General features: G+C 40.0%; 1 protein-coding gene across 1 annotated transcript; it reads right to left on the reverse strand.

The window, feature by feature from the left end:
- Window positions 1-7,018: 7,018 nt before the first annotated feature.
- Window positions 7,019-24,177, reverse strand: LOC145479625 (protein-glutamine gamma-glutamyltransferase K-like). Its single transcript, XM_081458037.1, has 15 exons — window positions 23,988-24,177; window positions 19,978-20,022; window positions 19,662-19,786; window positions 18,597-18,779; window positions 17,658-17,918; window positions 16,773-16,891; window positions 16,418-16,525; window positions 15,778-15,958; window positions 15,519-15,654; window positions 14,125-14,228; window positions 13,134-13,379; window positions 11,893-12,177; window positions 11,227-11,387; window positions 10,694-10,836; window positions 7,019-9,897 (listed from the first exon to the last, which is right to left on the reverse strand). Exons 1-15 carry the CDS (start codon window positions 24,080-24,082, stop codon window positions 9,756-9,758), a joined length of 2,334 nt encoding a protein of 777 aa, XP_081314163.1. The 5' UTR covers window positions 24,083-24,177; the 3' UTR covers window positions 7,019-9,755.
- Window positions 24,178-24,920: the final 743 nt, after the last annotated feature.

Below are 24,920 nucleotides of genomic sequence, written 5' to 3' on the forward strand. Positions count from 1 at the left end.
ATTTTGATCTATTTTGAATTGCGTGACACTGAAAACCAGCAACAACTCAAAATTCATTCTTTCATGTATGAAAAACAGAGGTTTTCGCATGCAGTTTCTAATGATATTGAAAACAAAGTAATGAGTTTAAAACCAGTCAAGAAGTATGATCTTTTAAGTCGATTTCAATAAACGACAGAAATTCCATTTATTAATTATATATACTGCGTTTTTTTTTCAAGGATTTCCAGTTCCACGTCTAACTGACCTTTTATCATGTCTTTAATATCGATGTGTTAACACAGTTTTAATTTTCGTTTTATGATCAGTTATAATTATTCATGAGTCTTCTTTAAAATTTATATTTTCTGAATATTTTAGCACAAAGTTCCGTTCAATAGATAATATGGCATGTAAATTCCCATTGGAATGTCATTCAAAACGTTTTTTCACATGAAACACCCTAATAAGTACAATTTTGCTTTGTTAAGTTTTTAAATGAACTTCAGTTTTCGGTTAACATTGTATCACGAACATTTGATGAGAGAAAATTTGATGACAGAAAACTCATCGCAAATTGCCAAAAGACGTTTTCTCCGCGAAATTTAACCCGTAGACCTAAATTAAGTCACAGCAATTTTTTTAAAATTTTCTCTCTTTCTGATCTATCTACGAGTCCATGTAAGATTTAATCCCCCAAAGAAGACATTGTACAGATTTTGAATGGTCAATGTGCAAATATACTCTGAAATCACCTATCGACAGTCCCTATATATTTTGGCCGTTTTTCATTCTTTTGGAGGGGTGGGTCGTTTAAAATATTCAAAAAAGGATCCTTACGTGCTTTCATAAGCATGCAGTGATGGAAAAAAAAAAAAAAAACTACTCAGGGCTCCAAAAATGTAAACATTATGCAAGTAAACAAACAAGTTGAGAATTAATTGCAAAGGCACTTCATTAAGCTTCTATACTCTGGTATTGGTAGAAGTTATATTGCCAAATCCTGTGTTAAAAAATTCCAGTAACGGTACGAAAATTGTTTCATGGTCTACTTTTACAATTGCTCACCAAGTTCATTCAATAATCTTCCTCCAAGTAATTAAGAAGGAATCTACAAGACGTTTGAGTAACCAGTGGAAAAAAAACTCTATACGAGATTATTCACATCTTATTGCGAACGGCTGTGCGACTGTTTTAAATATCTTCTCAAAGGAAATGATTTCTAACAACACCAAGTGACGACTGAAACAGATTTCGAAGTTCATATGAAATACTTGAAATTACTGGTGAAAAGAAACTGATGATGAAAGTTTACCTTTGTGAAGTATATATGAAATAATTCATATTGAACTGCGGTAGTAGATGAAAGTGAAGTATGATCATCGCAGTAAATTTTCCAATTTAAGCAACTGGAAAGAAGAAGCCTGAAAGAAATCAGGGCTTCAACGGGATTATCGCGGAGGTCACGGGTTCGAATCCCGTTGAAGCCCTGATTTTTTTCAGGCTTCTTCTTTCCAGTTGCTTAAATTGGAAAATTTACTGCGATGATCATACTTCACTTTCATCTACTACCGCAGTTCAATATGAATTATTTCATATATACTTCACATCATTTCACTCACGGGAATATATGAACTCAATTAATTGACCTCGCTCCCAATGTGTGGCTTCATAGCTCAGTTGGTAGAGCATCGCACCGGTATCGCGGAGGTCACGGGTTCGAATCCCGTTGAAGCCCTGATTTTTTTTTCAGGCTTCTTCTTTCCAGTTGCTTAAATTGGAAAATTTACTGCGATGATCATACTTCACTTTCATCTACAACCGCAGTTCAATATGAATTATTTCATATACACTTCACATCATTTCACTCACGGGAATATATGAACTCAATTAATTGACCTCGCTCCCAATGTGTGGCTTCATAACTCAGTTGGTAGAGCATCGCACCGGTATCGCGGAGGTCACGGGTTCGAATCCCGTTGAAGCCCTGAGTTTTTTTCAGGCTTCTTCTTTCCAGTTGCTTAAATTGGAAAATTTTACTGCGATGATCATACTTCACTTTCAAAGTTTACCTTTGTTTGCACAAGTTCTCTAAACTTTGAAACTTATTTTCCCACGTTTCCATGGGAAATGGTTTTCGATGTTATTTCAAGCAACTATTTATATTTTAACCTTTTAGAAAATGCAGAAAGGACTGCAAGATACGTAGAATTATTCTGGATGGAGGTTTTTGTCGAACAAAAACTGAAATTGCTCGATTTCCTCTGGGATTTTGGCTTAATTATTATTTTAGAACTAATTAATGATTAGGTCTGAATATCGACTTTAATTATTCTATGCTCAATTCAGTGGAACGTTTTCACGTGACGTCATCAAGCTTTTAAATCCAAACGTTAAGAGCCACCAGAGTTTCTATCCTCCTCAGGCATAAGAGGTGCGAAAATTGTACATCTTGAAAGCATTTCAGCGCAATGGTGTCCTTCGTTTGGAAACAAGCGCATTTTGAATTTTAGAGTTATGGCAGTGCGGGACATCGCGTTTGTCGAAAAATGTATACTTATCTCATGATTTTTAGCCCTTCGTGAAATAAAAGTAGCAGTTAAGTGTTAATATGTTGTTTTGTGCAGAATAGGCAATCAGTGGCCTAGATAACCAAGAAGATCCAGATTGTTACACTATTTTCCGGCTGCCATATCGGCGAATCATTGTTGGGGTCATTTTTTACATTTTTCCTCATTGACATACTACTTTGCACGGAGAAGGTATCACGCTAGACACAAATTGACTACAACAATTTAAAGAGTTTGTGAAACTTAGTAATTGGTGAAATTTTTGGCTCTTTGGCTGAAATATTCGAGGAGAAATTGGCCTTCAAAAACTGCAAAATGTCTGGGTGGCAAAAGCCTTAATGAGCTTTTACATTCTTTGTTAAATTTTGAGTTTTTAAACCCGCGTCGCTCAAAAATTATTCAATACATCGAGCTCAAATTCCTTGACACAGTTGATCGTGCTATGCCCTTTGAATATTCAGAATTTCCATCAGAAACTGTATCACTTATGGGGCAAATATTGTAAACAAAGATTCGCCGATTGGTGTACCACGGAGGTACATCAATATGGCGGCACCATACTGGGCTCTAAATTTGTGCAAAACATTTAGGAAAAAATAACTGAAGTTTGGGATAGCGCATAGACCTAAAACCTGGAGAGAAGTCTTATTTATCTTCAATAAGATAGAATTTTCTTGTTTTTTTTTCTATTGCACGACAGTGAAAACGATCTATTGTAGTCTGGCTATCTGACTAACTGTGCCTTTCCAAGATTTTTTTTTTTCAAGATCTAAAATCCTTCTTTACTCGACAAAAACAACAACAAAAAAAAGAGAAGAAGTCCTTTTTAGAACAATCTTACTTTTAATTTGGCTCATTGGGATACCGTGAAGAGTCATACGGTTGTACAAGCAGCACTCTTACATGAAGTTTGCAATGTGTGAGAAGTGACGAACTGGAAAATTAAGAACTTTCAATCCAAATACTTCACTTTATATTCTCGAGAATACTACTCAAATGTAAAGAATGTATACATGCAAAACAACAGTTCGATGTATCATTCATCTCGGCTTAATGGGAAAACTAGTGAGCATTCACGAGATGATTTTATTGATAAGCCGCGGCCATGTATTACTTACTTTCTACCCCTTCCTCTTCATTTAAATTTTTCTCGAAAAGAAACCACCATTGTTCTCAATTTAGCGAAATACTTTTTTCTCTTATCTACATTTCCGCAGCTTTTGGTTATGGTATTCATCAACACCTTGAAAAAAACAAGAATTACGTATCTCATATTGTTTTAAATGTTAACTCTGAGAATTTAGTTTTTCAAAGTGGTAACTCTTAAGTACATTCCATGCTCAAAATGTGTATTCTCGTTACTGATTTTCTCATATTGTTGTTAATACTAATTCTAAGAATTTGGTTCTTCATCAAGACGATACCTTCTAGTTAATCAGTTTCTGAGATTTTCATAATTCTTACACTGAAACTGTTAGAAGCTAACGAGAGTAGAAATAATGTACTTATCTGAGATTTGATGTTTCTAATAGTCAACTTGTGCCAGAGTCCAACAGTACATTGCGATCCTAGATTGCTGCCCTTTCTGTCAACAGTGATATATCAGCCGCCTGGAGCGAAAGAGACAGAAAAAAGAATATTTAATCAACACTACCTTGTCAACTAACAAATTTACAGCAGTGTTAGATACAGTTGATAACTATGTAAATTTTCAGAAAACGGTAGTGTTTTGATATATTTTCGAATTTTAGCATTTTCTTCAAAAATGAAATAGAATTCCCATGGAATCCAAGATGGGTTGTACTGTTCGCGCTTCTAAGAATCAAGGATAATGCTTTCTAACTTGGTTATGATATAAGCTAGCTATTAAAATTGGATTTAATGATTATTAAAGAATCTTTTTTATGGCTATTGACGTCGTGGTATTCTCCTCTTCACCTAAACGTTTTCAGACGCTTAATTCCAAGAACGTAAAATGAAAAGTGCAAGATGTTCCTTCACATAATAACTCCACCCCCACGCGAAAATGATCTGAGCCAACAAAAGTTCGACCCAAAGTCCTTCCAAACAAACGGTAGTCTCATTATAATAATTATTATCGAACATAATACAGTGCACGTGTATTGTACTGACATAAATTGTGGCATTTTGTGGACAACAAGACAACCGAACGCTTATATGCAGCAATGGTACGAAACTTGAAAATCTATCAATTTTACAATCAAAATCACGATTTCTAACACTCTTGGAGTGTAAAGATAGGAAAACCATTATCTACTTATCTGAGCTGAGATGTTTTTCCAATAGTCATCGATCGTACGCCAGAAGTGAAGCTCTGCACACTGCCATCCAAAATTAAGTTAACGTTGATGAAATTCAATTAATTAAGGTTGATGAATAAATCCAGAAACTCGTGAACTGTCCTTTAACACATCTTTGGTCATCCTGGAGAAAGCAGAGCAAACGGCAGCAACTTTAGTTATTTAATCACCTAGGTTTACTTATGATTATTTCATGGACTGATAACTTGCTCACCCCAAAAACCTGTTCGCATGTTGTGGTCAGAAAGTTGAACCATAATAAATGGCAATCACAAATTGAAGCAATCGATTTGGAACAACTCTTCATCTTTCATGTACGTCTATTCAACTTGGTAGCGTAAGAATGAGTTGATAATGAAGGACAGCCGCCATTTAAGATAAAAGACTTGCTGTAAGGTTGATAACGAGATTTACTTACTTTCTTTAATTAATCCTCTTCGTTCTCTGTGGGACACAAGGCAGCCACAATCCATCTACATTTATCTCTATTTTGTACGATATGTTGTTCCTCATTGAGCTCATGGCAGGCGCCAGGTGGTTTTTGGCCAACCAGGTTTGCTGTTGCCAGTTGATGTCCATCTCTAGGCAACCTTGGGAAGTGTGTGGTCAATCCATGGGATTCATCTGCGTTTGATTTCCATGACAACATTCTGGCAATAAGTTTTTCTGTCAACGATCAGAGATAAAGAGCAATATTCACTGCCTGCAGACATTGACGTCAATTGTTTTGAATTTAATTTTTGTACAACCAAACAACTCTTTGTTTCAAAAGCCAATTGCTTTCATGTTGGCGAACAAATAACAATATAGCTAGCCTAACGAGCTTGCAGATCTTTTCATGCGCTTAGAATTTTGCTATTTTTTGCTCATTTTCCTCATTGAACTACGCCTATAGGCTCGTCAGTTAGCTTCAGCTCAGATAAATTTTTTTTTTAGAATTAATAAACGAATTTGCCAGTGTAGTCAATAAGTTAGAAGTTCTTAGATTCTTGCTATGGATTTCAAAAAAGTTTTTTTAAACAGAAAAACAAGATCGCAGGACGATAAACTGAAGCATTCTACGAATGGATTATGTAAAAAAAAAAAAAAAAAAAAAAAAAAGAACAGTAAAACTTTAGTGCCATCAAATCGTAAGATCTTAGACTCGGTACTCGATTTCCTGTATTTGTAAGATAAATGAAAAATGTCTTAACTTAATAGTGCGAAACAAATAATACGTGTCAGTTTTGTCTGTGGGTTAATTTAAGCAAAAATACGTCCAAACACGAGACTCGACCATTAAAATTACGAAACATTCAGCACCAACGCATACAAAATTACCAGCGACATGCACTCATTTTGAAATCGATCACATTCTTTATTAAATTGCAAACCGGTTCTAATGTTACGTCTTGAATGCCCTAAACTGGACTTAGCTGCAAAACTTCAAAGGATTATATTAAATGAAATCTAGCGACAACTGTGATTCACTTATCTGAACTTCAACGGAGTTGTCGTCAACATGAAACTTGCCAGGAGTCCATAGCTGGTCGTGCTACACTTCATTTGAATTGGTGAATGACGCCTGTCACTCCAATTCAATTCCTTTGGATACAACTTTGCTGCCCCTGGTCAATTCTTGTGAAAAAACTGGAAAATCATAGTTAAGTTTTTCGTGTGTTAACTCAAGCAAAACTGACTTGATTGAGTATAAGTATCAGTTAACGGACGTCTATCGGCCTTACACTTAACAAAACTCCCTCAAAATATGGAATAACACTTTTAAACGACTACCAACAAAGTGGTGCACTGCAGTGGGAAAGAACTGAAGATTAGTTATAGGTTTTTATATAACTACATAACTGTTATCTTCGTATCAGAGCAAAGGCAAAGGCGGTTGAAATTTTCTGTTTTTATAACCGTTAAAAAGAGTGTACATGGTAGCGCTCCGAGGTAACGAAACAAATTGCGAATGACAAAGTCAAACGGCAAACCAAGCAGATTATCAAGCTGTAAACAAACATTTTATTAAAAATAATCATTCAGTTACTCACAAGAGAAATGTTTGCTATTCGGTTTTTCAACTTCGCCTAAACACAGTCTTCGGTGTCAAGGAAAACCACATGCACCTCGAAGCTTTCACAGCATTGAGGAAAGTTTTATTATACCATTAAATGAACAAATTGAAAGACGAGGGAAACAGCTAGGACACGTAACTAGCTAGAGAAAATGTGGACTTACCTGAAGGAAGCACATCGACTAAGATGTCTTCGCCCTTGCCTTCAATTCAACGGCGATAAATAAAGAAAATATGGACTTGCCCGAAGGGAGCACAGCGACTAAAATGTCTTCGCCCTTGCCTTCATTGCAACGGCGACCGACGCTAAAATGGGTGTGTCATTCTACACTTCTTTATATATACCCACATTAAAATTCCTTACAGCCACGAGAAATATGCTTTGAACAAAAGAAATGCATCCCACGTTAAGATTGTGTGCTTTGAATTGTGAAAACTGAGCAACTTGGGAGAAAAACACGCACCTGAAAGGAATTTTGATCCGAACATGCTATGTTTGTAATTAATAGGCCAATTTTGATATATTAAAATTCTAACTTGGCTCCGCGAGGCTTAACGGAATAATGGAAAAAGAAGTTAATTATTCATCCCTTAGACCCGAGGCGGTCTCTTTTGTTTTATTCCCCTAAGCCTCGGAGCCAAGTGAGACATTTAATAAATCGAAATTGGCCTCTAACTGTGGAAAATCTAGCAGACAAGAACACCGCGGTGAAGCGCCATAAAACGTACTTTTGGTCCAGCTAAGTAATTACAGTTGCGTCATAATTCAACTTTAAAGGAGAAGGTCACTCCAAAAACCGTGTATTTTTTTCCATCACCAATAAAAAGTTCACATTGAGTTGAGTTACTCACCGTTGTTTTAGCATCTGAAGTGGATGCGATCCCAATGAAAAAGACGTGTAAAGTTCGACACTGGGAGCCGCCATTTTGAAAGGATCTTGACGGCCAGGCCGCATACCCGTGACGTCATTCCGTCCGAGAGTGTGTTTGTTCTTTTAAGCTTTAGTATGGTTGCTCTTGAAGCCAGAACGTGCTAGTGATTCCGCGGGAGATAATAATCAAGTTGAATTGAATGATCGGTTGGAAAATGCTCTGTGGTGTCCTTGTGAGAGATGTGCAACCATACCGACGCAAAGAGACAGATAGTGTTCCGAGACAGATTTTCATGAAATTGTAATGTGTGTCGCATTAAAGATTTGTGTCGATTCATCCAAATCAATCAGAATAAGCGATGTCAGTAAGAAAAAAAAAAAAAATAGTGCACTCTAACTTGAATGAAACAATGCATTAGGGTTTTTGCCTTTCCTTACTTCCTCGAATTTACTTCTTACCCTGACAGAAATAAAAGGATAGCCGGCTATGAAAACAGAAAAAGAGAAAAACAAAAACAAAAACAAATATTGAACAGAGTTCTCGGTGAGACAGACATTTTTTCATCCATTCAGGACTCAATTCAGAGCCAGCCTAGATTGAGGGATAACAAAACCTTCCCTTTGAAGCCTTTTAATTGGCTTTATATTAATCACTGATGTTCTTACCACATTTCTATGTCATCTGTGATCCACTGCTGAACAGATGGACGGCAACATGGAAGATCTGGAAAAGCTGGTAGTGGTCTAGGCTCGCTTACCAGCTGCTGTTTCGGGAAATGAGCCCTTGCTCACACCCACTCGGGGAGGAACGCAGCCAGACCCGAGAGAGCGGCGGAAATCGAGCCTTCTAGTGGACGCACGAGCGAAAAGGCGAGCGCGTTCAGCAGTTTTCCTAAACCTGAAATATTGCCTTAGAAACATGAATACTTCAACGCACATGAGTATTTCTATTCACCTCTAGATGGAGTGCTAGTCCATTGCAGGGCTACCCCCAGCATTAAATTCGCTGCTACTCATTCAGTACAAATGGGTGGAGAGAGGCACTGTGAGAATAAAGTGTCTTGCCCAAGAACATGGCTACGAGGGGAACGGGTCAATTCTGCAGACTCAACTATAATAACAGCTATTGCGCCAATAAAGGCCCCGTGCACACCACGACGGAAAAATTTGGAAACGGATGTTTCACTCTGAAAACGCATCAAATGTTTTTCGTCCTCACTGCGCCGGAGGAATTTGAACACCAGACCATTACCGGTCATTTTGGATTTGTGTTTGAAGAAACCCCTAGCATGGTAATCACATGATTATCGTCACGTCATCGTTTTCGAAAAGCTCAGTCCTTTTTCAAAATGTTCCGTTCACTTTTAAAACGCAAACCCAGCGTTTTTAAATTCCCCCGGTGTGGAGAGCGTTTTCGGAAAGCTCCGTTTTCGTTACCGATTAGCAAGGACGATGAGCCTAACCGTAAAAATAAAGCTGCGTTTTCAAGTCCTCAAGCTCCTCCGTGGTAGTGTGAATGAGACCAAATTCAAGCATCACGCAGCCAATGACGTCATATGCCCCCTTAAAAGGCAAGCCATGTACTCGTGCTCATACTCGTCCGCAGAACCTTTTGTCTCGTTCGTGTTTTTCGTTCCTGCCTTCGACGAAAACATGGGCTGTACTTGAGGAGCGATACGATAATGTCAATGAAGTAGAGTCGAATCAGACACGTTAACACAATAATTAACGATACATCATCGAATTAACCCATACAAAAGGACGTTTCATTTTATTTCTTTTATCTCTTACAGAGTGATCAAATACAACTGAAAGTGACTCAATTTCAAATGAACATTAACGAATGTTACGAATGCTCAGTGTATAAAAGGAGTCCCGATACTGACGAGGTAAAAAAAAAAAAAAAAAAAAAAAAAAACGAAGAAGAAGAAAACACTCGCACTGACTAATGCCTGAGTTAATTCACATTAATAGCACACTCTCCTCGCACACCAGCCAACTCATCTGACAGGAAGCTGACCACAATATTACGCTTCCGGCCCCGGACAGCAGTGAATGTGGCAGTCCCCTTTGCTTCCTTCTTAGGAGCTACAGGACCTCTGAAAAGTAATGAAGATACAAGCAACATTCAGTGGATTAGTTTATTAAAGTTCATTTACACATGCGTAGCAGATTTTTAATTTTATAAAAAAAAAAAAAAATGGAAGTCCTTTCATCTACTGATGATCAAGCAGGTGGAGTCTCCATCCATTCCCCTACATTCGCCAGACACCCATACAATCAGTCCGTACATCACAAACGAGTGCAGCGTGAACGAGTTTTTATCGCCAAGTTATTCTCTTCTTTTGTTTTCTTTTTAAAACAACAATAGAAGCGAATAACGCATACACAGCGCACCAATTCTTGAAACTCCGATTTGGCTTATAAATATCAATAAAGTGAATAGAAGCACTCCAGCCCCTGGCAGACCTCTATCCACCGTCAAATTTTGGCGGCGCATATATATATATATACATATATATATATATATATATAGTACATAGACCTGTCTGGATAAAGACTTCAAAAGACTGTGACTGAGAATGTAGTATCTTGACTGATGGAAGATATTCTTCCAGATGTGTACTAATTATTGTGCCTGTTGCAAAAGAAAACGTAGACAAATCTGAGTCTTCACTGTAAAGACTGAATTAGTGAGTGATAGATAGATAGATCCATGTAGAGTAGGCCGCGGGTAAATTTCCATAACATGATGTCAAAAATCCTTTCATTTCACGGCCTAAAGTCAAGTCTTGACATTTTGTCTGAATGGAACTTCATGATATGGTAGAAAACTTCTAATGGTTTGGATACAAGATCGATTTGCTTCTTACAAGTAACTGTCTACACACTTACCGGCAGTCAATGACCATGGACTTTGGTGACATTCCAGTAGCTTCCAAATGGAATTGTCCATTCTTCAGGGGTACGGGTAAAGGATTCTTGAAGGACATTGCTACCTCCACCTTTCCGTTTAGCGTCACAGTTCTAGGAGATGCCTAAGGGATAAAAAGGTAAAATAATCAGTGTCGGGCTGTTCCCAAGTTTTTTAAAGCCATCAAAAGCGACTTGATTCAAATTTGAAAATAATACCCTTCTGTATCGTGCTTTTTTTTTTGCTCAACTTGATACACAAAGAATAAACTAAAAATAACCTTAACAAACGCGCGAAATACTTCTTAAAGATTGGCGGGAAAAATTTCTTCTGCTGTGCTTTCACAGAAGGTTAAAACATAATTAATAGCGAGTTCTAAAAAAAAACGTACGAAAGCTCGCTCCCGGCAGATTTTGCGTTAGTCATGATAGGCGGCTGTATTTACAAGCAGTTCGCAGGCGAGCAGAAAACAACTTTCCACCGGCCAAGCAATGCCACGAAGCCCCTTCCTCACCGTAACTACAAGTTTAGGTTTTCGCAGCTCAACGACATCTTGAGTGGCGTAAGATTGGCCCGTCTCCTGCACAGCACATTTTACATACAGTTTGATATTGCCATCCCCCGCCAGTTTGCCCATGTAGTCCTTGCCTGCAATCTTTAAGACCACTCTATCCTCTGAAACGGAAAAAGTAGGCGTTATGACATAATTTTTATTAAAATATACACTGGACTCGGTTATTTCGATAGTACAGTCCGTTGGAAGAGCTATGCAGCAATCGCGAAATTTTTATACCCACTAGCATTCCAAATCCGCTCACCAGTCATTAAATGAGCCATTATTAACTATTACTCTCGGGGAGAGGGGTAACACCCATGTGAAAGGTTGGAAATGACCGTTGGAAAATTTGAATCAGTCTCCTAAAGGAAATCAATCTTGGCGTGGTTCGAGCTTTATATGAACTCAAAATGATTCCTCGCTTAAACGAGCATGACAGAGGGTCTTTTTTTTGTGCAGCCCTAAAAGATACCTTAACGGCTAAGAATAGTGTCGTTTCCTGATAAACACCCTAAGTGAGACTAAAAGCAGTGATTTACACCCCTTTGCGAGAAGACGAGCATCTCGACCTTTTCATATGTTTTCCCCCCACCCCTACCCCTTTCACCCGGGTCATAACTGCACCTGCTCTTGGATCAATGTTGAGTGTTTTCATCTCCCTTTTCAATGGCTTAGCTGGAATTCCAGTATAGAACGCCATAACGGAAGTGATGTTGACTTTGACGGTCCGCTGATCGTCGGATCTGTTATGCACTACAACGCTGATGTCGAAACTGTCGCCCATGGCAACATCATCCAGAACTTCAAGGCTGAATTCCACGTCTTCTCGTTCAGCTTTGTAAATCTCATACTCTCTGCGGGTGCTGAACTTGTGAGCGAACTTAACAGCTTTCCTTTCTTCTGCAGAACCTACCATGAAGAATGAACATAACGAAAAAGAACCGAGCTTTGCAGTTATTAGTCTCTTAACAAACTGTTGGACTGAGTCGGCAGGAAATTGAAGTTTATAGCGGTAAAATAATCTTCCAAGCGAGTTTGTGGAGCTGACGTTTCGAACAATAGCCCGAGCAATAGCCCATTGCCACCACCATGAAGAATGAACATAACGAAAAAGAACCGAGCTTTGCAGTTATTCGTCTCTTAACAAACTGTTGGACTGAGTCGGCAGGAAATTGAAGTTTATAGCGGTAAAATAACCTTCCAAGCGAGTCTGTGGAGCTGACGTTTCGAGCAATAGCCCGAACAATAGCCCATTCGCTTCGCCTCATGGGCTATTGACCCGTAGCCCTTGCGGGCTACGGGTCTGATTGTTAATTAACATTGGCTTTTAACATGAGAATTGGTAACAGTGGATTTAACTTTTTCATAGAAACCTTAAGAGTCAAAATGGACAGCGGAAAACAAATATTGATCTTTTACGTCGTTTATATTTAGCTGTAACTTGAACTAACAGCATGCCGGCATGTAGGTTAAACACATTAATTAATTCGAGCTGTTTACACGACGTCATAAAGGTAAAAAGGTAAAGTCTGCATACGAGCCAAGTGGCCCATAAGGCCGGAGCTTATCCCGGTTTCTGTAGCATGAACAGACAAGGAGTTTTTCTCAGCTTTCCCCTGGATGGGATGCTAGTCCATCGCAGGGTTACCCCCAGCATTAAGTTCGCCGGTACCCATTTCTACACCTGGGTGGAGAGAGGCACTGTGAGAGGAAAGTGTCTTGCTCAAGAACACAATGCAATGCTCCCGGCCAGGGCTCGAACCCAGACCGCTCGATCTGGAGACGAGCGCACTAACCATGAGGTCACCGCGCTTCCAACAAAATAAAGCACTTGTAGTCACAGTTGTTTCCCGAGCTACACACACCTTCTAGATATTTGTAGGCATTCGTGAGATCCAACCTTGCGTGCACACCAGGCTCTTTTGTGCTGATATGTTTGCCAATGCTGTTTGTGTCGACATAAGCAGCCTTCATGGAACCATCATCATCCTCTACATCCCAATACACGCGGTCACCGTTCACTTCAGCAAATACGAAGCCCGTGTCGTAGGGGAGATACACCTCTCCGTTCTTGATGGCGTTCACAGAGGCGGGACCGCAGCGGAAAACGCCTGTTATAAATTATTTTGAGGTTAATATCCAAAAGGAAAGGTTGTTAGGCTACGTTCGGTGAATAAATATTCTAAATTGGCACGGAGGCTTTCCGGACAAAAGCGCAAATCTGTTAAGCTTCTTTTGTCTCTCAATTCCCAAAAGACACTTGTATACAAAGGAAACACCATTGAACGTGGCCTATTGAAGCGCTCCGGATGATGCCGACTTTCGGACGTTATGACTTTTAAAAGATGATTAAACGAATGCCGGTCATGGATTTAACATCAGCTGAGAAATGAATTTGAGGAATAATTGAACTATGAAATGATTAACTTCATGATTAAACTTTGAAATGGAATTTCATTTATTTTTGGTGATTGGTTTTATTCACTACATAAATAGATGACTGAATTGTGAGTATGGCTTTACGTAATATGTCAAATTATTCTCGCATTTAATTTGATTAGTTCTTACTTATGATCTTTAGGTAACTGATTAAGAAATTTGTTTAGTATAAAGAGCTAATGGATACTGGGCAGTAATGAACATGGCGGCATATAAATAACGTATTATTATTATTATAGATGATTCGATTGAATAAATCGATATATGGAAGGTACATTAAAAAGGGTGGAAGACGTTATGCGAACGAGGATGAAGTAATCACCACGTCGATGAATGGAAGCGTACCATACTTCGCGCATGTCCCGCACTTGTTGCCACTGGTTGATGATTTCAGTCATAAACACTAATGCCTAATACCTTCGCTTGTCTCTTGTGGTGTGGCATCATGAGCCTGCCATCCATCATGACCATCTGGTAAATCAGGACGCTTGAACCATGACTCGTTCCACACGTGAAAGTTCCTGAAAGGAAAGACGAAAGTCCTTGACTATTACAGTGGTTACCTGGAAATTGTGACCATCTTCATTATCGCTAGTTTCCTCTTCGTTAATATAAGAAGCTTTCAAGTTTGTTCAAAGCGCCTCCACGAGAAAACCGCAAATAATTGAGAAGCTGCCTAAGGACACTAGACAAAGGTCAATTTTTATTAGTTAATAATTGTCTCTATCATAGTTACGAACGTAGTTACAATGTTTACTTCTTTTTATTGGTTTTCTAATCGGAACTTTAAGCGTCACCACGCGCATATAAAAGCTGAGTTAGCGTCCCTTTAAAGTAGTTTTTCTTTCCAACTCGCCTGGTCTTGTCAACCTTGAACTCTTGATGTTTTTTGATTCCCTAACCCTTGGCTCAAGCGGGACCGATATGTGAGTACCTTTGTCATTTTGATTAGGTTACGTTTTTTATAGCTATGGGCGAAGGAATACAAAGAAAGATTTGTACAAATTAGAAAGTGGTTTGGTTTTCGTGGTTTACTTGTCTACCCTTGAAGACGACCTGTAAAGTAGTCCCACCCACTAGTTTGTCGCGACACGCCTAGAGCTCGTTTTGTTTCGTCTCGTTTTGGAATTTGCCAGTCGCTGCAGACGTTACACTGCCTACCTGTCAGTTCAATATTCATGCTCGTGATGTTCTGCCTGCCTGCCTGCCTGCCTGCCTGCCTGCCTGCCTGCCTGCCTGCCTGCCTGCCTGCCTGCCTCGCCCGCCCGAACCGCCCGCCCGCCTGCCTGACTTTCTGACAACTGACTGACTGAATGACTGGCTGACTGACTGACTGACTGATTGACTGGCTGACTGAGTGGCTGAGTGACTCGCTGATTTGTAATAATAATATTAAAAATTTATATAGCGCGGCTACCCCTAAAATGAAGTGCGCTTTACATCATAAAAAAAGACTTATCCTAAAGCCATAATTTACTGATTACATTAGCGACTGACTGACTGACAGACAGACAGACAGACAGACAGAGTGACTGACCGACTCAACGATTGACCGACTGATTATTGATAGATTTGAGATCTGCTAAATTTGCAGCAGACGGCTTGGAAAATATCCGAAAAGTTAATTGCTGAGATTGCAGGACTCATGCATTGTTTCTCAATGATCGTTGCCTGTTCACACGCAAAGGCAATCATGAGCCAAAGCTTTAGTTCTTGCTTTTTAAATCCGACTCTAACTGAGATGAATTTAGTGTTTTCGACTCCATATCATTTCATGAGGTTCAGTGGCCCAGCTCAATTATACCACTCACCATATGGAGTCATCTAGATCATCAATTGGATTGCCTTCCTCGTCGTAGTGAAAATCAATGGTCATACTACCGTCCGAGTCGTGAGCTGATTGGAAGTTTGTAACGCTTCGGGTTGGTAAGCCCAGTGCTCGCAACACTAAAATACAAAAGTAAAACGTTAAGAATGTTTATAAATCATAAATGCAATTGAGACATATGTATTGAAATGCACTTCGATTGGATTCTGTGCGGATACAATTATCCTGTAGCTACTGCTTACATGTTGTGACCAGTCCAGAGAAGACCCAGCATTGGCCGTATTTCACATAAAACTTCTTTTTCCAGAATTTTTCCAGAATAGCAGTACTTCCGGTCCAGGCAGTCGGTGGAGTACAATTCTTAGGGTAGGTCTCAGTCCATCGGCCGAAAAGGATCCCACCGTCTCTGTCATTGTAATTAGCCTTGGCAAAAAAAGGTATGTGAGATTTAAACTTCTACGTGTGCTCATATCGCTATTGGCCGGGTGCAGGGATGGCCCAGTGGTGAGAGCGCTTGCCTCCTACCAACTGGCTTGAGTTTGATTCCGGCGCGTAGCCTTGCTCCGAGGGTTTTTCTCCGGGTGGTTCGATATCCCCAAATCCCATTCACTAGGACAGAGGACTCGCATGAAATCCTGCTAAGGCCGAAGTGGCTTCCCTTTTAACTAAATATTGTAACTATTTTGATATCCGAGGGCCAGGGTAAGACCAATTTGCGCGGCTCAAGTCTGTCCAGTTTATCCTACAGTATATTGTGAACGGAATTCTAAATTTTCTTCTATGGCTTGACACTCCCTCAAGATTCAAGAGAAAAGGTCGCGCCCGAGGTTGCCAAAGGAGTGAATCGAATTCTAAAGTGACGCAGTATTTCACAGTGCTTACCATTGCTGATATGGTTCGTACAATCTGGACTGGACTGGACCTCGCTGTAGGGGAAAGTTCCGCTTTATCAAGCAAAAACAGAGCGCTTTCCAGGGCGACGTCTTCAAACTAAGAGATGAATAGAAACACACTGACAAAAAAATACAACAATGAGGTGAAATTGTGTCAAACTGTATTCTGTACTCTGTATTCTGTCATGGTACTTAACTGAATACATTGTGAAATGAGCCGCCAAAGCTAAAAGATTGCTGACACATTTACCAAAAGATTGCCGGGGGAGGGGGGGGGGGGGGCAGCCATCTTTCTGTATCTTAAAACTAGATTATGAGCTAGTTTTTTACAACGAATCTTTCACCTGGCCAAACTGCCACGGGATTCCTTCGTTTCTTCTGGCAGAACCCACCCAGATGTAACCAAAGTCTGCTAATACGTACTCTTCACGATCAATCTCTTTCTCCATAAACACTGAGTCCTCTGTCATGAATAATAAAAGAAACCAAAGTGCTGAGAAGTCGTGGAAAGACACTACTGCAATCGGACGAGTTATTCATAAAAAAGCAACGTTTTCCCTATTCGGTTAAGGAAGGTAAAGTCTGCATGCGAGTCAAGTGGCCCATCACGCCGGAGCGTATCCTGGTTTCTGTAGCATGAAGCGTCAAGGAGTATTTCTACTCCCCCCTGGATGGGATGCTAGTCCATCGCAGGGTTACCTCCAGCATTAAATTTGCCGGCACCCAATTATGCACCTGGGTGGAGAGAGGCACTCTGAGATTAAATTGTCTTGCCCAAGCTGGAAGACAACATATTGACCCCGGCCAGGACTCCAGCCCGAACCGCGTGATCCGGAGTCCAGCGCACTAACCATGAGGCCACCGCGCTTTGGACTCTTACAATTACGCATTGTAATCACCTGGGGACTCATCTGGTTAATAAGAGTGCTCTGTAGAACGTACATAAAGCCTCTTTACGTACTGGCCATTGAGGCTGAGTGCTGCAAAGATCAAGGATCTGTCTTACCGATTCGTACTTGGTGGTAAGGAATAAATCAATTCGGAATGAATTCTTTGTATGTAAGAGTTGTCAAGTCACATGCATCAGTAGCAGATTTTAGAGAGGAGCTTTGAGGGCTGCTTCCGCTTCGATTTTGCTCCCACCCCTTTTTCTTCACAGGAAAACACATATATCTTCACTTCCCCCAGCCAGCGTAACCTATATTTGTCGACAACGGTATTTCGATTACCTTTGCACCAAGCATTGAACAGGACGTAGATTGTGTCGTCGTCTTTATATCGAAAAACTAATTTCTTTCCTGCTGCAGTCGTCATCTTGGTCTCCACGAATACTTCATACTGCCCAATCAGAGCTTTGGCAGAAGGCATGACCACCAAATGCATGGTGTTACCGCTGATCTGCTTAATCTTCATTCCCCACTTAGCGGGGCTGAGAGTGTCACTCAAGAGGACTCGGACAATGGAACCCTTGCTTTCTTGAGGACGACTGCCTGAAATATTGTCAGGAATAGATCAAGTTGGTAAGAAAATGAGAAGACATTTAAATGTATGAAAACCATGCAATTAACTTCACTATTGGCTCAAACTTCTCGTGCCATGCGTTCTAACCAATCAGCAATTATCACAATCAGCTTTGTGGCGTCGACTCTGGCGAAGTTTCGTAAAATATATTTCGATTTCATCCCTGTGACCCTTGTAAAAATTTGAAAAATTAATCCATTTATTGAAATAGAATATCCTAACTTAGTGAGTTGCACAGGAAATCTGCTGTGAATGGTTGTCATCTGAGGGACCCAGCGTGTGGTTGGGGCGCCCGACTTGAAATCCGGAAGTTGCTGGGTCGAGGCCCGTTCTGACCACGTACGAAATGGTGTTGTTTCACGGTAGACCGGAGTGCAACTCCTCGGCTGCGCTTTTAAGTAGCTGACTGGTTTGCCTCCTGCCAGTCAAGGTTTTTCACCTTGTTATGTTCTATTTGAAATATGTGCTTCTGAAATTTAATTGCTCGGCCCCACTAACCTTTAGTTGGTTAAAAAACACTGACCGAGGGTAAATAAATTCGTTTATTATATTTTAAATAAAAGCAGAGTGACTGACGTTTCACCATTTCGTCAACAAAAATTTTCTAAAGAACTTTACTTGATCTCTTGTTAAGTTTAACTGCCAACCTGTCACAAACTGCAGTATAATGACGTCACTATCGGGCTGGTACTCTCGGTTGAAGGTCACAGTGACGTCAAATGTCTGGCCTCTCCTGATGATCAGCTGTTGAACCTCGTAGTCATCTGCTTTGTGAGCCTCCCTATTCTCCGTTATATGAAAGTCCACTTGCTCTGGCTTCAATTGTGATGCTAAAAAGCAACATAACAGTTACCGCGGCAGATAACCAATCTAGACTAACGGAACTTCAACAAAAACTTATCTACGGACATTTTCTACCATTTCAGCAATCAGATCTTGAGCACGATTGTCACTTAACTAATTACGATAATCAAGGATGAAAAAAAGAAGGGATTGCCACTTTCTCCTTTCACCCCAAAGCTAAATAATCCGTACGAAATGAATGGGCTGTCAGGTCCAACAAGGAAAATCTTGGGACGTGTGTTCAAAGAAATTTGCGTTGCGGAAAATAAGGCTAAGGACGATAAACCGTACGCCCCGTCTCACAACTCTTCATAATTAATTCTGTAGGATGTAAAAGAACCCACACACTGATCGAAAAGAGTAGGGGACGTAGTTCCCGGTGTGGTGGTCTATCTCCCTTCTGATGGTTGAATGTTCGGAGTTATTAGCTGCATAAACTACTCTGAAATCCGAGGGTAAATAAAGTAATGTATTTAAGGGAACTTAAATACAACCTTTTCGCCGAACCTAGGCCTCAGTTGAACAGAACCTCGACGTCAGCTGAACAGCCCGGTATGTCATAACGGAAAAATTAAAGAACCCCTTTCCCCATGCTTGTTTTTTGTTTCTTTTTTATAAACTCCTTTCTTAACTGAGAATATGTGTATATATATATAAAACCAAAACACGAGATCTGTTTTTTTTTTCTTCAGCCAATCACATGCAAAACGATAACCTGCAGCGTCTGGCGACATTTCCCGCCCTTAGCACCAGTCACTTTTTTTGCTACAAAATACCAATTGTCTCCTCGCTTTAATTTAAGATGTAGTGACTGAACAGAATTGCGAAGAGCCTTGTCAGAAAATCTCGTAAACTAAACAACTACTCACCTTGTGGTTTCTTCTTGTCGATCTTCAAAGCTTTGTTCAGAGCTTTAAACTTGTCGTCACTTAGAACTTTAGTCCTTCCTTCAAGCCCCTCGCCCATCTTTGCTTTTGCAAGGCTTCTCGAGTCACTAAAAGAAAACAAGAACGCTATTCCTCAGAAATTACAAAACGATGAAGTATGGTCGTTCAGGCAGGAACAACTTTGCACTTTTTAGTCTGGGTCATAGTGGCGACATAAGGATGCGTCTTTCAGCGGTCCATGTCGTTATGTCTGATTTTAATGCAAAGAAAGGGAAAGACACAAACAAACGTCACTTACTGTGAACCATGAGCTTGGTCATGCTCAGTCCTTCTTCGCTTTGGTCTGTAAAAAGAAAAAAGGTTTTACTATCGAATACTCAAAACTGAGTAAAAACAGAATGGGCAAAATTTAAAAATCGAGTGAAATACGTCAGCATTTATAACGAGTTACAAAATAAAATAGCAAATTAAAAAGATCATGGTCAGTTTAGAGCTTTTTGTTGAAAAATTACAACTCGTAAAGTTTGCTTTGTTATAGACTGCGAGTAGTCCCTCTTTCGCTTACTCCGTCGTGCGCGACGCGAAAGAAATTAAAACCGTGAGAAAAACATGGCCGCGCGAACTCCTGGGGTGAGAAGCACGCCAGCGTCTCGTCTCCAGGATTTCACGCGGCCATTTTTTCCTCGCGGTATATTTACGGTCTCGCTCGACGGACTAAGCGAAAGAGGGACTACTCGTGGTCTAGCTTTGTGAGCATTGGAATTGCACTTCGATTTCGCGATTTTTTTAAGAAAGTATATTATACCTTTTTCAACCCTTCGGTCAAGGAAATCACATGATTATCGTGACGTCATCATTTTCGAAAAGCTCCGTTTTTAAAGCGTTTTCCGTCCAAACTAAAACGCAAAGCCGGCGTTTTCAATTTCCTGATCCATTTTCGCGACCTGTTAGTGTGAATATCAGATCTAACCTGAGCGTCTTAAACTTTCTCCAGCGTATAGGGCTGAACCCGGGTGGGAAGAAAGGAGAGTTCAGGAACTGGACTAGCTTCGTCCACACTATGCTGGAGAAATTCGAAGATTTTCACGTAAAATGATTTACTTGAACGTTTCTTGTCCTGAATTTTTGTTTGTGCCAAATACCAATAAGAAAGTTATTTAAACCAGTTTAGTTATTAGCTTTAGACGTAATGTTAGCGAATAAGTGAAAAAAGGACTTTCTGTTGCCATTTGAAAATCAAATACTGCTGTTGTACGGAAATTCAATATGCTATTGTAATTATATATTTTAAATTCATTGTTTATTGTTGTAGTTTAGGTGAGGGCCACAGGTTTCTCAGTCCATGACAGTCAAGTCTTTCCCTCGTTCAATAAAAAAAAAATAAGTAAAATAAAGTTATGATAATATGGCGGCTAGACTTTCTAAAAGTCCTCTCCAATAATATTTCATTTCCATTCTCGCTTCGCTCGATGAATGACTAAGCGAAGGTCGACTTGTAGTAAGTCTCTATGGCGGCCTTCAAGTCTATAATTCTTTCATGATTTTATAACTAAACCGGCAGAGGCAATAAACGCCAAACGCCTAACCTAAAACTGCCGCGAAAACCCTGGTACTGAATGTCTTTCGTCTATCAGGAAACGGATTTCACACCGCAAGAGGGGTCGTTCACTGTTCACTTTCATGCTGCCGATGCACGTTTCTCCATTAGCACGAAAATTTCGACCCAGTACAGCAACTGGGGTCAACACACACATACATGTCTCGTTTTGGCATGTAGATGAATTTCTTCTGATCTCCTGATATGACACCCCCTCATAGAATGGGCTAACCTCGTTCCCAGGTCTCTCGTCTTCCGGTCCCCTGGAGCTTTCCTCTCTCGCTCCAGGGGCGGTTTTACAGTGATTGGGTATCCCTAGTGTTTTGGGTACCCAAAACACTGAAAGCGTTAAATACCACAGACTGAGGCAAGTGAAATCATCCATAATTCTGCTGAAAAACCATTTATCTTCTTACGAAGCTTTGTCTCAATAAATTAAAACTTTCTCAATCTTGATATAAACACATAAAGTTGGTGAAAATAGTCCAAATTTATAACAGACTTTCTGATCCGAAGCCGCAGTAATATAACAACATACAAAACACATTCACGCGCCAAAGTTCCTGTAATGAACATGCGCTTGGTGCCTATCGATAACGTTTGAAAGGCACGTCATTTTAAACAAGAAAGGCGCATTCGAAACCTCGGATAGTTCGGCGATTGAATAAAATCAATATGCGAGCGAAAACATTGAGATACGGCCGTCACGCAATACGCAGGTCTCAGTGCGTCAATTTATTGAGACAAAGCTTCGTAAGAAGATAAATGGGTTTTGAGCAGAACTGTGGATGATTTCACTTGCCCCAGTTTTACGCTTTCAGTATTTTGGGTACGGGGTTACCCAAAACACGGGGATACCCAAATCACTGTGACAGCGGGATGATCAGAGACCCTGGGAACGAGGTTGAGAATAGGCGACAAGAAACAGTCTGCCGTTTCGCCGTTGCTCTGTTTAGCAACGAAAATTCTAGATTTCTTTTTGGCTAGTTTCACTGAAATCTGAGATCTGAACACTGAATTGGAGCGCTGGAAACGAGACAATGGAAAGCTTTCGGTCAATTTTATAGCTTCCGCTCGAAGCCTCAGATACACGCAAGATTACATGCAAATAAGAAAAGTTCACCGTGAAAAGGGCTATTAACATAACAGCCCTTTTCGCGGATAACTTTTCTCATTTGCATTACAAAGTAGTCTAGCGTGTATGTGAAGTAATTTCAGGCTATTTTCTAGTTTTAGCCCGAAATTGCCTCGCACACACGTTGGATTACATTGTAATGCAAATGAGGAAAACGGAAAAACTAATCGTGAAAAGGGCTATTATATATAGAATCTGACCACGCGAGCGTCACGAAAACGGAAATTCTTTCTCACTTTGATCAGTTATCACTGAAAAGTTTAAATTACTTTGGTCACTGAGCGAATGTTAATTTGGATTTAGTCGTATATTTTCCTTTTTTTCCATTTCTATATTTACCTGGTTGGTGTTGTAAGTTAATCAGTGTAAGATTAGTCAATACTGCAAATAATTTTATCAAAATTATCGGAAAACTATTTGCGTTGAAATTCTCTCCAACTTAGCTAAGCACTTAGTAACGTATACTAGTAAACTGAACTAAATCAAGATGAACGACAGTTCATCGGAGAAAACCAATTTAGCGTGGAATTGAATATTCAAGCGTGGGCGCGACAGGGGCGTGAGTGTGGACAGCAGCGCCTGACGGACACGCATTCCTCTGACGAACAACACCACATTCAGACTGAAATAAAACCCTTTTAAAGGTCAAAGAAATAGCAAAGAAGGTATGATAAACCGAAAATAAAAAAAAAAGATGATTAACACTTGGAAGATTAAGAGCTCTCAGAACGAATTGTTAACCCTTCCTTATAAAAGGTCGGGGCCGTGACGAAATAAAATTATTTATATCGATATGTTTGTTTTTCTCCTTGCTGTGGGAAATGTGCCCTCAATTCCTCCTATTCACCCTGAGTATACAAGATACTTGTAAACTAAATCATTACAAGACGAATGATCGTTCATTGAAGGAAACCAGTGTTTTTAAACTCCTGTTTGAAGAGTTTATATTATACGTCTGCGTGACAGCTACCATTCGGCGGCAATGGATTTACACGCAAGCAACATCATTGAAATCGTTCTGGAAATCTCGATATGTGGATTTTAAAACAATGAGATTTAAAGTTATGAAGCTTGTGGGGTCATTTTCCTAAAACTGAATATCTATAAGACTACAACAATAAGAATCTAAAATCAAGTATATACGAATTCGTCAAAGCTAAAACTACAAGCAGAAGGAGATATCACATTAGAATTAAAAAAAAAAAAAACAATGTCTAAAGATTTAAGCCTCCACCTATGGTCGCTGTATGGAGTCCTATGCACCTATAAATAGGACTCTTAAGAGTTTATACTCCTTTTCAGGGAGTTGATTATTACAAGCATCCATTGAGAAATTCAAATGAAGGCTTACGAGTCTGTTACAGCCACGCGGTGGCCGTTTGCATCCAGGAACTATTTACGTGCTCGGCGGTCTGATCGAGCTTTAAATCTCGTTTACTAACCCTTTAATGTACCACAGTTCGGATTGCAATCGGCTAGAGATCGAATCAGAAAGAAAACTTGTAAACAACAGGGAAAGAAATGAGATGGCATAGCTCAACAAGTTATCAATAGACGCTGTAGTACATAGACTTACTCAGGGCTGCCCGCTGAAGCACGACTGGAACTTGATCTGGTTCTGCTGCCTGCTGACGAAGCACCGCGGCTTCTTCGGCTCCTTGTTGGCGGCATTTTCAGTTCAGATCAGCGATTAACGATCGAGACACCTTCCCTCTGTCAGTGCTGAGAACCTTCGCGCTTTGGTGTACTGATCTGTTTATAACATAACATCATAATAAAACAAAATTCTCGAAAATGATTGGTTGTTATTAGGTATGTTGAGTGACGTAAAACCTAGGTAATCACACTGGCCAATCACAAATGACAAAGACAAAGAAAACCCAATGACCCAATCAAGACGTGCACCCGAAGCGCGGGAAACAGTGCGAGCGGGTCACGCGTGGTTTGGTTTCACATTTGATTGCATGAGTAAGTGGCGCGAGGCCGATCGCGCGATCACGCAATATGCAAAATATTGGCTAAATATTTAAGAGCTGGCTTTTAAGCTTCTAGAGTTGTAATTTCAAGAAGAAATTGCCATCTACAGAGTGGAACAATTTTTTGGGCCGCTTGATAGACGCTTTTGAAGGTCGTCGTGGAGATTAAATATTTCGCACTGCTGTACAATTCATGTTTGTTCAAGCCGAGTTCAAACACACTTGGTTTGAAGTACAAACGGACCTCAAGAGGTGTAATATTAGGCCTAATATATTTATCTTGGTTTTTGAGATTGGAAGGGGGTCCTAAATCTTAGGTCTACACAGATTTTGAGTCTCCCATCGGTCAAGCGCTTTGGACCGAATAATGTTTTTAAAGGTCCTTGATGAAACAGCATGTTTATTTAAGTGCGGCTATAGTGGTCAAATACATAGTTAGCCTGAATTTCAGCCCTTCGTTCTATTTCACACTCCCGAAAAGACGTCTGAACCCATGCGCTGCTAATACCGCCTGGCGACGCAATGTCGCCGTT

This window comes from Orbicella franksi, chromosome 2, assembly GCF_964199315.1.
Source record: "Orbicella franksi chromosome 2, jaOrbFran1.1, whole genome shotgun sequence".
NCBI classification, from domain to species: Eukaryota; Metazoa; Cnidaria; class Anthozoa; order Scleractinia; family Merulinidae; genus Orbicella; species Orbicella franksi.